This window comes from Protobothrops mucrosquamatus, unplaced genomic scaffold (genome assembly GCF_001527695.2).
Source record: "Protobothrops mucrosquamatus isolate PMUCROS unplaced genomic scaffold, P.Mucros_1.0 scaffold1143, whole genome shotgun sequence".
NCBI classification, from domain to species: Eukaryota; Metazoa; Chordata; class Lepidosauria; order Squamata; family Viperidae; genus Protobothrops; species Protobothrops mucrosquamatus.
Window position 1 is genome coordinate 306,571 of NW_015387359.1, and position 16,770 is coordinate 323,340.

The 16,770-nt window shown below is 42.4% G+C and overlaps 1 protein-coding gene across 1 annotated transcript in view; it reads left to right on the top strand.

The window, feature by feature from the left end:
* The window catches only part of ZDHHC5 (zinc finger DHHC-type containing 5), a 45,966-nt gene extending 29,576 nt beyond the window's left edge, over nucleotides 1–16,390 (top strand). Inside the window, exons 3-11 of the mRNA XM_015820552.1 lie at nucleotides 1,700–1,857; nucleotides 3,303–3,475; nucleotides 3,645–3,747; nucleotides 3,819–3,910; nucleotides 10,140–10,272; nucleotides 10,675–10,798; nucleotides 12,203–12,315; nucleotides 14,000–14,889; nucleotides 15,772–16,390. Of these exons, the coding sequence (XP_015676038.1) occupies nucleotides 1,700–1,857; nucleotides 3,303–3,475; nucleotides 3,645–3,747; nucleotides 3,819–3,910; nucleotides 10,140–10,272; nucleotides 10,675–10,798; nucleotides 12,203–12,315; nucleotides 14,000–14,889; nucleotides 15,772–15,937 (1,952 nt within the window). The 3' untranslated portion in view covers nucleotides 15,938–16,390. The remainder of the gene's footprint in view (nucleotides 1–1,699; nucleotides 1,858–3,302; nucleotides 3,476–3,644; nucleotides 3,748–3,818; nucleotides 3,911–10,139; nucleotides 10,273–10,674; nucleotides 10,799–12,202; nucleotides 12,316–13,999; nucleotides 14,890–15,771) is intronic.
* Nucleotides 16,391–16,770: the final 380 nt, after the last annotated feature.

Here is a 16,770-nt window from a genome sequence, read left to right on the forward strand (position 1 = left end):
AGTCGTGGACTAGATCCTCCGGATATGGCCCAAGCTCCGTCAGGAACCTCTCCGGGTCCATCAGGCGCCTGGGACGGAACCATCTACGCGGTTCCGTCTCCCTGCGGCGGGGGGAAGCGGTCCGGAAATCCATCCTAAGGAGTGCATGATCTGACCATGCCAAGGGCTCTATAACTATCTCCCCCATTTCCAGATCATTATGCCACTGGCCAGAGACAAAAATTAGATCTAGTGTATGTCCTCCCGTGTGAGTGGGGGCATGAACTAATTGGGTCAAGTCCAAGGTCGTCATGGAAGCCAAGAACTCCCGAGCTGCCGCCGACGCCTCGCCCGCCGATGGCAGGTTGAGATCCCCCATGACTATAAGTCTGGGGGTCTCCACTGCCACCCCGGCTATTACGTCAGCCAGCTCAGGCAGGGCCATTGATACATAGCAGGGGGCCAGGTATATAATCAACAGGCCCACTTGCACCCCTTGCCCCCATTTCACAAGGAGGGACTCTACACCGTCTATCTGAGGCACAGTGGTCTCCCTCGGACATAGGCTCTCCCTTATAATGGCCGCAACCCCACCGCCCCTACCCCGGGCCCTCGGTTGATGGAATGCCTGGAAACCCGGCGGGCATAGATCAACAAGGGGAACTCCCCCTTCCATGCCCAGCCAGGTCTCGGTGATACCTGCCAGGTCCGCTCCCCCCTCTTGAATGAGCTCTTGAATGAGGGGGGCCTTATTTACAACGGACCTGGCGTTGCATAACATCAGCCGATGATTCCGGGCCCGAGGATCTAAAGTCCCTGGTAGTCGAGTAGAGCCCTGAGGATCGGAGCACCCACAAGCTTGTAAGCAGCGTGTGCGTGCTCCCAAAACCCGATATGGTCCTCTGCTCCCGCCATATCTGCCCCTCCCACTGACCGTACCAATCACACCACCCTCTATTAACCCCCCAGTCTCCTCCCTCACCGCTCCGCGCCCCTCAGACTGGACTGGCCTTGGCCTCAGAGAGGGCTCCCCCAAGTCCCCTCGGGCCAACCCCGAACCCCCTAAAAATTTAATAAAACACCCCTCTAAGAAGACTCGCAATTTTGAGAATATTAAATACTTGGTCAGTGTTATTGGACACTGTGACTATGTTTGCCTAAGGTAGTAAATTGGAATTTCCTCAGTTTTAGCAGTGAACACATAGCATTGGTCCCTTCCTTTATTGCCTGGTTCCTTTTGCCAGGGAGTCTGTCTTACAGACTTGGCTATGATTATTGGTGTATTGCTTACATTATATAATCCATGTTGTTTTGACTGGTTCAGTCAACAGCTAGTAAAATTAGTCTTTGATGTACGACCACAAGGAAGCCCAACATTTCCATTGCTAAGGAAGGCAGTTGTTAAGTGAGTTGCGCTCCATTTTACAACCTTTTTGCCACAGTTTTTTTTAATGAATCATGGTTTCCACCATTGACTTTGCTTGTTAGAAGCTGGCTGGGAAGGTTGCAAATGTTGGTCGCATGACCCCGGGACAGTGCAGAGTCATAAATGCATGCCAGTTGATCATGTGGCCATGGGGATGCTGCAACGGTCATAAGTGAGAGAACCAGTCATAAGTCATTTTTTTTTATCATTACAAATCTAGAAGGGGGGAATGTATTGATTCTGGGGGTTTTTTCTTCCTCTCCTATGGCGTTTGATGGCTTTCTTCTGCTTTAGCTGAAGAAGATGAGGATAAGGAGGATGACTTCCGAGCTCCCCTATACAAAACTGTGGAAATAAAGGGTATTCAAGTGCGTATGAAATGGTGTGCAACATGCAGATTCTACCGGCCCCCACGCTGCTCCCATTGTAGTGTCTGTGACAACTGTGTGGAGGTAAGATAAAATGAGAAGAGAGCTCCACTAAAGAGATTCAAAATGCTTATTCTATGCGGGATGTTGTTTGGCATAATCTGGGCTGCTTTTAATCAATTTCGGAACTTGAGTATTGAGTGTCAGGTTTTATAATCTAATCTTGAGAAAGAAAAAGGGAAGGAGACGGGAATAAGGGACAGGACTTTTAGGGGGGGGTGTTAAATCGGCTGTTCCTTTTTCTTATGTCAGCTTTTTCCCTGAAATGGGAATTTAAGGTGATGTGCATAAGCTTTTCAGATTCCTCCCATCCAGCGTTTGAACAGCCCCAGACCTGCGTGGCTTCAATAGGATTGGCGTTTCACCTGTTTTCGGATTGTACCATAGTCCCAGGATACATACTGTATAACCAGGCATTGAATGCAGGTTTATTTTTCTTGTCTTCAGGCAATACCAATTCATACAGGCCACCACATATTAATTATCCAAACTGAGCAGCAAAGTTGTCAGATGCCACAATATGCTCCTTCTAAGATCCTGTTGCTACTCTAAAGATAGCATTGCGAATTTGTGGACATTCCGTGTAGGGTTTAGACTGGCATGGCCAAAAGGGATTGTTTTAAAGGTGTATAGCAGGGTAGCTCTGAAGATTAAAAGCATCTTGAAAGGAAAGCTCTTCAGTTGCAAAAATCCATTTGCCAAAATGGTGGGGGAGGACTTGCCAAGGCATATTGGAAATGCAGAGATGGAGAATGGGTTGCCTCAGCTGTAAACCTAGGGAGACGTCGATGTTTTCACTGGCTAATATGGGGGTGGGAAGGGGAATGCAATTCTTAAAACCACATCTGAAGGAAGTTATTCATCTGCCAAGGAGGGAAGCATTCTAAGAGTCTTTGACAAAAAGTGGGGTTACCCTTCCCCGGTTGCTTCACCACAGTCAATGTAGATAGAACGTTGTTATCCTTTAGAATTCCACTCTGGAGCTGAAGCAAAGAAAAGTTATCTGAGATGAAGCAAACTATTTGAATTTGATTTTCTCTGCTGAGCAACTGCAAGAGTAATGTTTGGGAACATGTTCAGCAACTTTGTTATTTCTGCTTGTGAGGCCTGGGAAATTGGCTAGATGTTACAAACTGTATACAGAGTGTTTGTAGAAGAATGCATATCCTGACATTCTTTATGTCAAAACTCATCTATCTATACACACATACACGCACGAACACAGAGAATACATGAAAAGAGAGGAAAGGCATAAGGTCAATCAGATCAAAGGGCCACCAGTTCGTTGTGGCTATACCATTGTTACGGGAGTTACGTTTTACATTCTGTCACGAATGGAAATAAATACTTGAATTGTAGTCAGATGTGCTGTAATTTAGAATAGTTTTATTAATATTGTAAAACTATAGTCTGGCTTTCTAGAGGAATTATTTTCCTAACCTTTTTTTTCTTTTTTTCTTTTATGAAAGGAATTTGACCATCACTGCCCATGGGTGAACAACTGCATAGGAAGACGCAATTACCGCTACTTCTTCCTCTTCCTGCTCTCACTTACAGCGCATATCATGGGCGTGTTTGGTTTTGGTTTACTGTATGTCCTATATCAAGTGGAGGAGCTCTCTGGAGTCCGCATGGCTGTTACGTATCCTTTATAATCTTTTCAGGAACAAGGAGCTCCCTGATAAAAAAATGAACCCTAGCTAGGAGTTGTTAGATCTCCTTAAGACAGTGCCCTCTGTCAGGTGGGAAACAAATCTCCAGCTAAGAAATGAAGTGTGATCCTTGAGTATTGTTCCTTGACTTTGCTGCAGAATGGCGGTCATGTGTGTGGCTGGCTTGTTCTTTATTCCTGTAGCTGGCCTTACGGGATTCCATGTGGTACTGGTAGCCAGAGGTCGCACTACCAATGAACAAGTAAGTATTTCCAATTTTGTTTTGTGGTTCATTTCACTGAATTTTGCCTAACCGGTTTTTGGTCTTTGCAGGTTACAGGCAAGTTCCGAGGTGGGGTAAACCCATTTACCAATGGCTGCTGTAAGAATGTCAGTCGTGTCCTCTGCAGCTCTCCAGCCCCCAGGTAAATTCCATTCCACCAAAGTAAGATGGAGAAGAGGAGAAATGAGAATGGCTGTCTTCACTGTTAGTGTGAAAAATGAGAGGAAGTTTCTCACAGTTAACCGTATGAATGGCTCAGCAGGGAGATGCTGGGTTGGCAAAAGCAATTGCTAACAATCATTTCAGTTCTTAATCATAGAATGGGAAACTGTAGGAGTCATCAAAGTAAATTCCCTTGCTTGGTGCAGGATGTAATAGAGTATCTCCGACAGATTGACCATCCAGGCTTTATCTGAAGGACTCAACATTGCCTGTGGGAACATGTTTCATTGGCTATAGCTTTTGTACAGGCAGAAAGTTCCCCATGTTGTCTAGTTTGAACCTCCTTCCTTGTAATTTAAACCTACAGGTAGTCCTTGAGTTACAATGGCAATTGAGATTGGAATTTCTGTCACTAAGCGATGTGGTTCATAAAGTGCAACGTCATGTCACCGCATTACTTAGAGACAGCAATTTCTTCAGTCTCTGTTTCCATACTTAAGCAGGAATTGTGGATTCCTAGGCTATAACCTCATCACAGCTTCTTGTTGGCTTCCAGCAATCAAAATTAGTGAGCAAACTGGCAGGAAGGTGCAACCCCAGGTGTCTTGCAAGCAGGCTGGCAGGCAGGTACGTGGCTGGTGCCAGGGAAAGAGGGAACACCCGGTTATTCAAGTGGCCAGAAAGGCACAATCTCAGCAAGGCTTGGGAAGAGCATGCAAGGATATACGAGGGCACAGGGAGGTGTGGCACAAACACAGTAAGGCTCAGTGAGTGTGTGTGGGTGGTTGGAAGCCGTAAGTGCAGAAGGGCTGTGGGAGAGTTACCCAAGCATCTTTCAATCTTCTCTGCCCACTTTCTCATTGACTTTGCTTGTGGGAAACTGACAAGGAAGGATGCCATTTGCAATCATATGACCACAAGATGCTGTAAGCACCTAAGTGCTAGACCCTGAGAACCACTGGAACGTCAAGGACTGATTGTAACCACCACTCTTGAGTGCTGTTGTAACTTCAAACCATTGGTTTGAATGAGTGGTTGTTAACCAAGGACTAGCTGTACTGGTTGTCTGGTTTGTGGCAACAGAAGAAATCTGGCTTTCTTCTGTGTGGCAACCCGTCAGGTATTTGGAGACTAAAGTAACATCACATGCCTCCAACAGCTGCCTTTTAATAATCCTAGCTCAGGGGTAGGCAACCTTGGCTCTTTTCTGACTCGTGGACTTCAACTCCCAGAATTCCTGAGCCAGCCGTGCTGAGGGGAAAGGGAGAGTTTCCAAGCTGAGCCATGCTGGCTCAGGAATTCTGGGAGTTGAAGTCCACGAGTCATAAAAGAGCCAAGGTTGCCTACCCCTGTCCTAGCTCCTTTAATATTCTTCATAGAGCTTTGTTTTCCACATCCTTCACAATATGGATGGGAGAGAACAAACTAATCTTGATTTTTAGCAAGACAGAGTTACTGTTTATCCAGCGGGGTGCTCAGGCAAGACCAGTGGTATCGCTTGTAGTTGAACTACTGAAGGAACAGATCTGTGATTTCTGCCTGAAGAGTAGGTGGAGGCCAAGAGAGCGTTTGGCTAGCTTTAGCTGGTGCCACAGTTGCAGCATTAACTGGAGCAAGAAGATCTTAACTACAGGGATTCATGACATTGTCATCACTCACCCAGATTACAGCACGGGTTGCTTTTAAAGTTACCACTTGAAAGCTTCAGTTGATTCAGCCTGTGTATAATCCAGCATTCCCTAATGGGAGCAGATTGCATCTTTGCTTTGAGCACTACATTGGTTTTCTACTGGCTTCCAGTCTATGTTGATAGCATTTCCCTGACCTGCTAAGGTGCTAACTTTGTCAAGGAAGGATATGAGATTAGTCTAGAATGATCTGTTGTAACAAACCCATGCTGGCTTTGGTTAATTATTAACCTGCTCCCATACTCCCATACCATTCTCAAGCTTCTTGAGAAACTTGCCCTAGCATAGACGACAAATTTTATTTGTTTGTTTAATTTAAATTTATTTGCCCCCTATGCTGCCATAGGGCTACTCTAGGTGGCTTACAATAATAAAGAAGTAAAATTAATAGAACCTAAGTAAAATTACACAGAAGTAAAATTAATAGAATGTTAAACAATGACAAGAAACAAAATGAGAATAGTACATCAATATGATAAGCAAAAAAATGGATGGTAGTGAGCAAGAGGGGGAGGGGGGGAGTCTGCCCTCAATCTAGCAGCCACTTCCAACCTGGAATACCCCCATTTGGTCCCCACGGCAACCAGCAGAGCTAAAACTGACAGGTTTGTCATTTTATGAGTCTGCTTCCTTCTTCTTTTTTGAAATGGGGAATAACATTTGCTTTTTTCTGGAACTTCACTGGTCATCCAGGAGTTGAAAATGGTTTTACAGTCATTGCACTACAGGTAGTCCTTGACTTACACCAGTTTGTTTAGTGACCATTTGAAGTTACAATGGCACTGAAAAATGTGACTTATGGCCATTTTTCACACTTGCGACTGTTGCAGCATCCCCGTGGTCACGTAATGAAAATTCGGACGCTTAGCAACTGGCATGTATATATGACAGTTGCAGTGTCCTGGGGTCATGTGATCATCTTTTGTGACCTTTTGACAAGCAAAGTCAATGGGGAAGCCAGATTCACTTAATTATGTTACTAACTTACCAACTGGGGCGATTCATTTAACAACCCTGGCAAGAAAAGTTGTAAAATGGGACCAAACTCACTTAACTGTCTCATTTAGCTACATAAATTTTGGACTCAATTGTCGTCATAAATCGAGAACTACCTGTAATTTCTTTAACACCCTGGAATGTAATCCATCTGGCCTTGGAAACCTAAAACTCATTTAATTTTGTTAAGGTCTTCCTTACTCTCTCCTGCATTCTATCTTAAGCTGCAATTCTGCCATGTCCGCGGTGGCATAATAGCGGTTAGATGTGGCTTAATTTCATTTCAGAAAGTAGACAGGTGAGGATTTTGTCACCAGCCTTTATTACTGATTCATAACTTTCTCATTATATAGGCCTACACTTATTTCACTTTCATTTTATTTCTGACATGTATAAAAGGGTCCTTTTTGTTGTTTTGGGAATATCTCTCAATTCTCAGATCATTCTGAGCTTTAGCCTTCTGACAGTGGTCCAACTTTCTAGAAATACAGAAGAGTACAGAAGTAACCGTGAAGAAGGAATCCTTGAGTAGTTAAGTAAATATCAGTTTAGTTCTGAAAGAAAGGAGGAAGTGAGAAAGAAACTCAAGATTGCTCCATCTTTATTCCCTTCGGTGTAATAAGGGGAAGAGAGAAAGTCTGGCAAGTTTTCAAGATTTTGTTGTTGTTGTACCCTGCAACAATAACATTCCAGTAGTCCTTCTGGAGTCTTTTTCCTGACCTGTACTATTCTGAAGGACTGACATGAAACTATGTATATTCTTCTTTGCTAAAGTTTCCTTCCTTTCATTTCCTGAACATCTCCTTTTTTTCTTGTCAGCACTTGAGAGCACTGCATATATCCACCATGTATCTTTAGAATCTTGTTTTTCTCTGCTGTTGTAGAGTTGGTTTGCAATTGTGCCCTCAATATCATATGTTGTAGAGCACGGCTGTCAAACTTGCCACGTCACCTGACGTGTTGCGACATACCACAACTTTTTTTTTGCTGGGGTGGGCGCGGGCTGGCAGTTTGACACCCCTGTTGTAGAGTTTCCCACCTTTCCTGGTGCCATTTGTCTCCCATTCAGCTTCCCTTAGAATTCATCAAAATTTGTTCTACTCAGGTGCAGGATGCAGTCTGACTCTTGTTAATTCTTTCTTTTCTGGTTATCACAGATAAAAAGATAACATCTTTATTTTCCCAAGAGATGCCAGCTACCTTAATTTTTCCAACCAATTCTTCCCGTTTGGTAATAATTAAATCCACAATAACAGACCAGCTTGCTCTTTCTTCCACTTTCTGACAAAGTTATCAGCGAGAGATAACAATAATTTATTAGGCCTAATTGAAATCCCCTACTATCCCTGTTGCATGCCTTCCTGAAAAACTGATCATCTGCTGCGGAAAGGCCTTATTTATACTTTCTCCCTACCCAGGTGGTCTGTGGAAAAACTCCCACAATGGTATCCATTTTCTTTCTCTTTTTATTGTTACCCAAGATATTTTTTTACAGGATTTCCATTCTCTGCTGAATTTTTGTTCAATGTATTTTTTTTCTTCACGTACGGTGCAACGCCCTCACCCTTTCTATTCATTCTGTTTCTTTTCAATAAATTACACCTTTCTAATGTTGTGTATGAATAATGAGCTTTATCCCACTAAGTGTTAGCAATGCCTATCACATCATGTTTGTTTTTCTAAATTGGGAGAACTGATGTTTGACAGAGCAGCTGTGTTTTTCCTCTCCCTTGTAGATTGTAAAGGGTGCAGTGCTGATCAGTATCTAAAGATGTAGGAGTATTAATTTGGTATAAAGGCTGACTGAGTGATCTCTTTTAAAGTGCCTGTGGCCTGTTTTCCAAATTAATAAATATAATTACATTCTGACTTTGGTCATCTAAACTAAGACTTTCCTGGAGCAGAAGATGTATTGCTGCTCCAAACGTTTTACTTCTTTGGGGAAAATGTCTTTCTGATTTATATTAAGCATTCCTACTTTATTTTTTTTTTCTTCCATTCAGTCCTATCCAATTCTCAGACTGTCTGGACAAGTCTCTGTAGTTTTCTTGGCAAGGGTTTTCAGAAGTGTTTGCCATTGCTTCTTAGGGCTGGGAGAAAATGACCGGCCCAAGAACTCCCAGTTTCTCACCTGATGCCTCCTTTAACCACTGCATTAATTGGATCTCACTTTAGATAATAAGGAACACAAAATAGCTCCAAATTAAAAATATGTAACATTATTATTTTGTGCATGATTAAAGAGGAAGACTACGAGTTACCATATAGAGCCAAATTTCCCTTTCACCCTCTGTCGCTATCTGAAATATATTAGGACAGTGCAGCTTTCTGTAGGCATATGTTTCTGTTGCTTAACTATGCAGCTGTATTTAGATTATTTTTCTGCACCCAACATACCTACTTTTGTAATGAATCAGAATCTACAGGTACTACATTTCTCTGCCTAGCATTACCAAAGTTCTGCGTATGCATTTCGTCACATTTATAAAATTATATTCAAATAAACTATTGTGCACAAAAGCAATTTGCTTCCATAAGATCAATAAAAAAGGAAGGAGGGATAAGAGGTTAGAATACAATTCCTATTTGTGTAATCCTGTTTTGTATGTTATTCCTTTATTGGAATTGCAAGGTAACTTTATAGAGCAGCCATTTTATTTGTTACTTTCTTCATTACTTCTAGTTACTTCTAGAAACCGCCATGTTTAGTTTTGAATTTGGTTTTTTTTTGCCACCTTGGTTCCTTTGTTTTTGTTGCTTTTGTGCTTTTGTATTCTTTTTTGTTTTCTAAAAAAAATTAACAACTGTAAACCATCCAGAGCAACTAATAATCTGGCACCACATACATTTAATAAATTATTATCATTTTTCTACGGCTTTAAAAAAATATTATAGGTAGCCCTCAAGTTACCATAGCAGTTGCACTGAAATTTCTGTCACTAAGTGATACGGTCATAAAAGGGAATATCATGTGACCATATCACTTAGCCATGGCAATCTCTGCAGTCCTGTTGACATCATTAAACAAGGATCATGGGTCTTGTAAATGAATATCTTCTCACAACTTGCTGCCAGCTTTGAACAATTAAGTCAGTGGGGAAGCCAAGAGGAAATTGTAAGTGCCAGGTGGCTGGCAAGCAGGCTGGCAGGTAGATAAGAGCTGCTATTGGGTGGAAGAGGGAGTGAGGGCTTTCTGCAGGTGGCTGGTGAGGTGTGGCATGTGCACAGCAGGGCCTGGGTAGCTGATGCCAAGTGTGAACCCATTCTCCCAAAGGAGCAATTTTTGCCAGAAACTGTCAAAAAGCACTGGGGTGGGCATATTTTATGGTATCTGTCGTAACTCTGAATAGTTGTTAAATAACCGGTCACATCTTGAGGACTACCTCAATGTCTTCAAATTGCAAAATGTATGTATCTCAACCCTTACTCTGACATTACACTGCCTTGCTAAGCCAGGTAAATAAATAATTTACTATAAGCACTCTCTTACTATACTTTACTTAATCCCTTGTCACTATTCACTAGGTATCTTGGGCGGCCAAAGGGAGAACAGACTGTATTAGTGAGGCCTCCATTCTTACGGCCAGAAATATCAGATGGACAGGTTGCTATGAAGATAATGGATAATGGTATCCAGGCTGAACTGAAGAGAACAAAGGTGAGGAGGGCATGAAAGTGCTGCATAAGCAGCGGCTTCAAATTATTCTCGGGGTTTTGGCAGTGTGAGTAGGTATCAAATGATTACCTCAGGCATTGCACCTTAGTAATATCACTCCTTGCTTCTGCTTCTCCAGGAATTGAACTTGAACTTACATTTCCCTCCTGTGTAACCAACACAACATAAAAGTGGTGCCTTTGATCATTGAGTTTTTGCTTTTCACTTCTCATCCAGCAACTGAAACATGTTCAGTTTACAAAAAAACATTTGTGGAAATGCTGGAGGAGGAAATGCTGGTCATTTTAAGAGCAATCCACCTTTATCCAACCAAAGACAACGTTCATAAGATTGATTCCTGCCATTCTTCCGATTGTACCAGTGTGCTTTGCTTTTTCTCTGCAGTCCAAAGGAAGCCTTGAAGTGACAGAGAGCCAGTCTGCTGATGCTGAACCACCACCGCCACCCAAACCAGACCTCAGCCGCTACACAGGTCTGAGGACACATTTAACCCTGGCCACCAATGAGGGTAAGAGGGATATGCTTGAGAGACACAGTCAGTTATGGGCCTGTGTTGATTGTCTGTATCAGGGAAATAATGTCTGTCTCTGCATCGCTGCAAAACCCGGTAGCAGTGCTTGTGGCTATTAAACTAAAATGTAATGATTAGTTTTGAAGTAATTAGTAGGTCAGCTGGTAATGCTGTTGAGGCAAGGTCTGATGAGACAAGATAACCTTTATTATCACTTTTCTGTACACACAATGGCACACATTAAAATGAAATTCTGATGGCCACTCTCAAAAGAAGAATACACCCACCCACACACATGCATACACATATGTGTGTTAAGATCGGTCCTCGAAGCTGTGACTGTTGCACCACCCTTGCAGTCACAATGATTGCATTGCTGGGCACTTGTCAACCAGCTCACATTTATGACATGTTCAGGATCCCATGGTCACATTGCATTTTGTGACTTTTTTTTTTTACCATTTTCCATCAAAAACACCCATTGGGCGATCTGGATTCATACTTGCAACCTCATGATTCGCTTAATAACCATGCGATTCATTTAGTGACTGTCGTTAAAAACAGCTGTAAAATCAAGTGCACTCATGCGGTGACTTGATTTATGACAAACAATTTACATTAGATTACATTACTTTACATTACATAACTTAAAAAGAAAATTCCAGGCTCAATTGTTGTAGTAAATCGAAGATATGATCTTTGTTGTTGTTTGGGCTATATTATACATCTGTGTGTTTTATAATAGATAAGAAAATATGTGTCGATGTGTTTGGCACCTTGTTTTGCAGGTTTTCATTTGAGTTCTTAGATCAGTGCTACTGCCTCCCATCCAGCAGTGCTGAAAACTGAAGGGGGGGGGGGAAGAGGGAGAGAGAGAGAGAGACAGAGAGAAAATAATATTCAAGGACATAATAAATAAACATATATTTCTAATACATTTAATACATTTCTCTCTCTCTCTCTCTCTCTCTCTCTCTCTCTCTCTCTCTCTCTCTCTCTCTCTCTCTCTCTCTCTCTGTGTGTGTGTGTGTAAAACGTAATTATTATAGCAATACATAATACTTTGTTTTTTTCTGTTGTAATTTTTCAGTTTTCAAACACTTTATGTGTAGTTTTTTTCTTTCTTTGAAAATGTATTGCATTCACATTATAATTACGATCTATGATGCGATCTCATAGGAAAACATTTCTGTTGCACCGTTTTTATCTCCACCCTTTATGCATGTTTTATAGTTCTGATTGATTCCTTAACCTTCAGGACAGACTACTATAACTTGGTTCTCACAGTTGCGTCATCTGCTATCTATGGCACTTGAGGCCAGGATTCAAGGAGACTCCCAGGGCGACATTGAAGCATGTTATTTATGACAGCCACCCTGTTTTTTCCCTTTCTCTTTACAGATAGCAGTTTGCTAAGTAAGGACAGCCCTCCTACTCCAACTATGTATAAGTATCGACCTGGCTACAGTAGCAGCAGTGCTTCAGCTGCAATGCCTCACTCCACCAGTGCCAAGGTAAATAAGCTGGCTTAGCATGAAGAACAGACCACAGTAGACGAACATACAGGGGGGGCGGTGTTGAAAGGGGAAGAATTTGGTTTGAGACTATAATGCCTTAATTGGACTGATGTACATTTTACTAAAGGAGGGTTGGCAGACTTGTTGGATCTGCCTTAGTTTTTACTAGAACTCTGAGACCTACTAATTGGAGCGAAAAAATGATGGGCCAAGGAATCAAAATAGACATCTGTTGAATAATATATGGGGGGATACTTTGCAAATATAAATATAATTCTTATTTCAGAACAGGACTGTTAATCTAACTAGAACTGAGAAGTAGACTTGTTTAATCATTTGATTTGGGAGAACATTAATGAAAATTTCCCAGAGATTCTTTTGCTCATTGCTATTCTATAAAATATCTACTCTTATGCCAGAAATACAGAACTCTAAAATAATATTTACAGGTAGTTTTCAACTTACGACAATTTATTTAATGACTGTTCAAAGTTACAATGGCCCTGAAAAGAGTGAGTTGTGACCATTATTGACATTTATGACCGTTGCAGCATCCCCACCGTCATGTAATCGAAATTCAGATGCTTGGTCACCGACATTTATGACCGTTGCAGTGTCCTGGGATCATGTGATCACTTTTTGCGTTCCTTTGAAAAGTAAAGTCAATGGGGAAGCTATTACCATCACTCCTTCCTATTTTTAGTTTGTGGTATCTTGTGTGAGACCCAAACTGCCCAAATTTGTTTTATCTATAAGTAACTTTAAGAGGGTTAATTGTATTAACATGTGCATAAAAATTAGCAGAAATATTGTGATATTGTTAGAACTCCTGCGAATCAAAAGGAAATTCTATTAAATTCTAGTAGTTTACTTCCAAGGAAGAGGAAATATATATATATATATATATATATAGTATATCACCTCAAGCTTCTAAATGAAAGTGGGACAGAAATCCAAATCCAAACAAATCTAACAAACTTTCAGCTGCTGTCAACCATAGAATCATTGTCTGCTCAGTTTTGAATTTATGTTAACCATGATTGCATCAGAAGCCAAATTAGGCAGTCAGGGGCTGCAGCAGCCAGAGTGTATTATATTTTTCCATAGTTTTGCTCCCCTATTGTCCACTCATCCCTTTTCTTCCACCTTCTCCCCCACCCAAGGGGCGATACAGGTAGGATGTCTCATTTTCAGACTAGCTATGTAAAGCTGGCAGTTCTTTCTATGAGTGTGCCTGAGAGAGAACATTTGAAATGTTTTAAAGTTTTGTATGATTTATTATGTATTTAACAGTTTTTTAGTTTATTGTATTCTTGTTTAACATACAATATTGATACCCTGTGAATTGATTAAATAATTATAACAAACTCAGCTTAGAAATATAACCGAACCCATCTCATCCAAGGCATTTATATTTGAGGTAGAATAATAATACGTGTATTCTAGATTCATATTCAGGATTCATATTCAGGATGCATTATGTTGACTTTCAGTAAGTGAATTATAACGTGTAACTTGAGTAGCTTGCAAATTTTCAATTTCTATATTGAGAAATTTATTTTCCTTCTAATAGGCCTATAGGATGCCTTGAAGGAGCAGGCGGCATACTTTATTTTTTATTTCTTATGCACAGCTTAGGAAGCTATCAAGTGACTCCTGTATCTTTTACTCCCTATAACAGCTAAATCGAGGAGACAGTCTGAAGGAGCCAACATCTATTGTTGAAAGCAGCCGAAACCCCAGCTACCGTTCAGAACCAAGTCTGGAACCAGAAAGTTTCCGATCACCTACTTTTGGCAAGAGTTTCCATTTTGATCCTCTATCCAGTGGTTCCCGCTCCTCCAGCCTCAAGTCAGCTCAAGGCACAGGCTTTGAAATGGGCCATCTTCAGTCAATCCGCTCCGAAGGCACTACTTCCACATCTTACAAGAGCTTGGTGAACCAGACACGCAATGGGAGCTTGTCATACGACAGTCTTCTCACACCATCTGATAGCCCTGATTTTGAGTCAGTGCAGGCAGGTTCAGAGCCAGACCCGCTCATGGGATACACGTCTCCTTTCCTTTCAGCCCGTATTGCTCAGCAGCGGGAGGCTGACTTGCACAGTCGTTTTCCAAGCTCTGGTTCGCCCAAACACCAGCAACCTTGTGATTCTTCACCCGTCCGCTATGACAATCTTTCGCGGCATATTGTGGCTTCCATGCAAGAACGGGAGAAGTTGCTGCATCAGTCATCTATGCCGTCACCCCTGGCCAAAGAGGAAGATACAGGCCTAGGGGACTCTGGGATACAGTCCACGCCGGGGTCCAGCAATGCCCCACGAACGAGTTCCTCTTCGGACGATTCAAAACGTTCACCTTTGGGCAAAAACCCACTCACCCGCCCAGTGGCACCTCGCTTTGGCAAACCAGAACCACCACATGCACTTAGAGTGCGCGTGCTGGGCTCCCCAGACCAGCTTTCATCCTCCCACATGGGCAAATCTATGTCTTACAGCAGCCAAAAACAGTCGCCTCAGGCTGTCGTCCCAGAGACTGAGGAGGTGGCCTTGCAGCCTTTACTGGCACCAAAGTAAGTACAAGTGACACGTGTCTCATTCTTTAAGTGTTCCTTGACTTAGTGGAGGATGAACCACATTTAGATCTGCCCCGTCACTGCTCTGGCCAAGGATTCCAAGATAATTGTGATTCCTTTCAGCAACATCTGAAAGAAACAGCTGGCAGTGATCTACAAATAGTGTCTGCTCTCGTCTTGTCCCTTCCTTCCCTCCCTCCCTTTTCCTTCCCGTTCTCCAGTGTGTGAACCAATCCATTTCCTCACCCTTAGCTCCGTAATGCAGGGTACATTGCATAGTGTCACATTCCTTTTTGTGAGCGGTGTGGTCTGTGAGATGGTCATTGGCTTTCATATGAGATGCTTGAAACTTTATATTGCCTGCCTGATTACTACCTCATATATAAAAACACTTACGTGTGATATAATTCATATTCCTATTTTTCTGTGCTCCACTTCCCTGTCTCTTGTGTATTCTTATGATACTTTTGAGGCCGTATCAATAAGCAGGTGGAACAGGTTATAAGAAGTAGTCCTTTTGATAGACGTGCCCTTTCCTGCAACCCTTTCTTGGTCTGTAGTACACTTTTCATTTATCCCTTCCATATAGTGCTGTATTTTGGCTAGATGTGGAATCTCTTCAAGTTCCCAGTGTGTAGAATCCCATTCCCTTCTGTGTGTTTAACTTCATCGTCCTAAGACACTAAAACATTTGTATTGCCTTGTCAGTTTCTGTGGGCTGACAGTCCACTGCTGTTAGATTTCCCTTTGCATCCCAGGCAATGCCAATGTGTATTCCAAATTTTCCTTCCCTTAAGCTATCTGTGAGGCATCCTCCATTTCCATTGCCATTGAATGAGTGCTCACTTCCTGATGCCCTTGTATCCTTCCTTTTCCCAGAGACGAGGTGCAGATGAGACCCTCTTACAGCAAGTCTAATGGACAGCCCAGGACTCTGGGCTCAACCTCACCCATCCCTGGCCAGCCACCTCTCAACAGTCCCACTCGAGGAGGAGTCAAGAAAGTCTCTGGAGTGGGTGGGACCACATACGAGATTTCTGTATGAGGAGCCGATCTCCCCGCTATCTACTCCTCTTTGGCTGATTTCCAAACATCCTGTCCCTGGTGAGCAGGAGACATGGATTTTGCTGGGCAAATGGTTGCTCCATCACATGCATGGACTTTTTAAAGAAATAAAGAAATAAATCCAGGTTTTGGTGGGTTGGGGAGAACAGAGAGGACAATTACCTTTTAAACTTTAAAACTATTTTGAGAGAGTTTCTAAACACTACAATGGGATCTCGGCCTTGCTCACCTCCGCAGCCTGCACTCTTCCCTCTCAGTCGCCAGGAGACTGCCGTCTGTAGCACTTTGCCGAGAGTGAAGGGAAGGACTTGGTGTCAGCCTCCTCGTGTGGAAGAAAGTGCAGGCTGTAGCCTGCCTTGCTACCAACAGAACAGTTAATTGTGGACCTTGTGCAATCGCTCGCCTAGTGCGGTAGGGGTTGATCATTTTTAATTTTTTTTTATTATTGCTACGGATTCTATATTTTTCCTCTTCTGAGTTACTGGGTGTGTGTGTATATATAAATATCTATAAATATATAAATATAAAAAGAAAAAGAAATTATATCTACCCCATAAGTAAGGGAGGTAAGCTTGGTCATACTTCATCAGCTGGGCCTGAGGAAACCATGTGTAAACCATATTCAGGAGAATCTGGTGGGGTATAGCAGAATAGCCATTTGGTTTACTTTCAGTGAAAACCACTGCAAAACCACTAACCCACCGACAGGGCTGAAGAAACGCCAGCATCACGTTTGATCTGGCCTGGTTATTTCTGCCTCTGGCCAAGCACGAGCAGGAGGATTTATTCCAGGAGGGAGCATACAAAGGCACC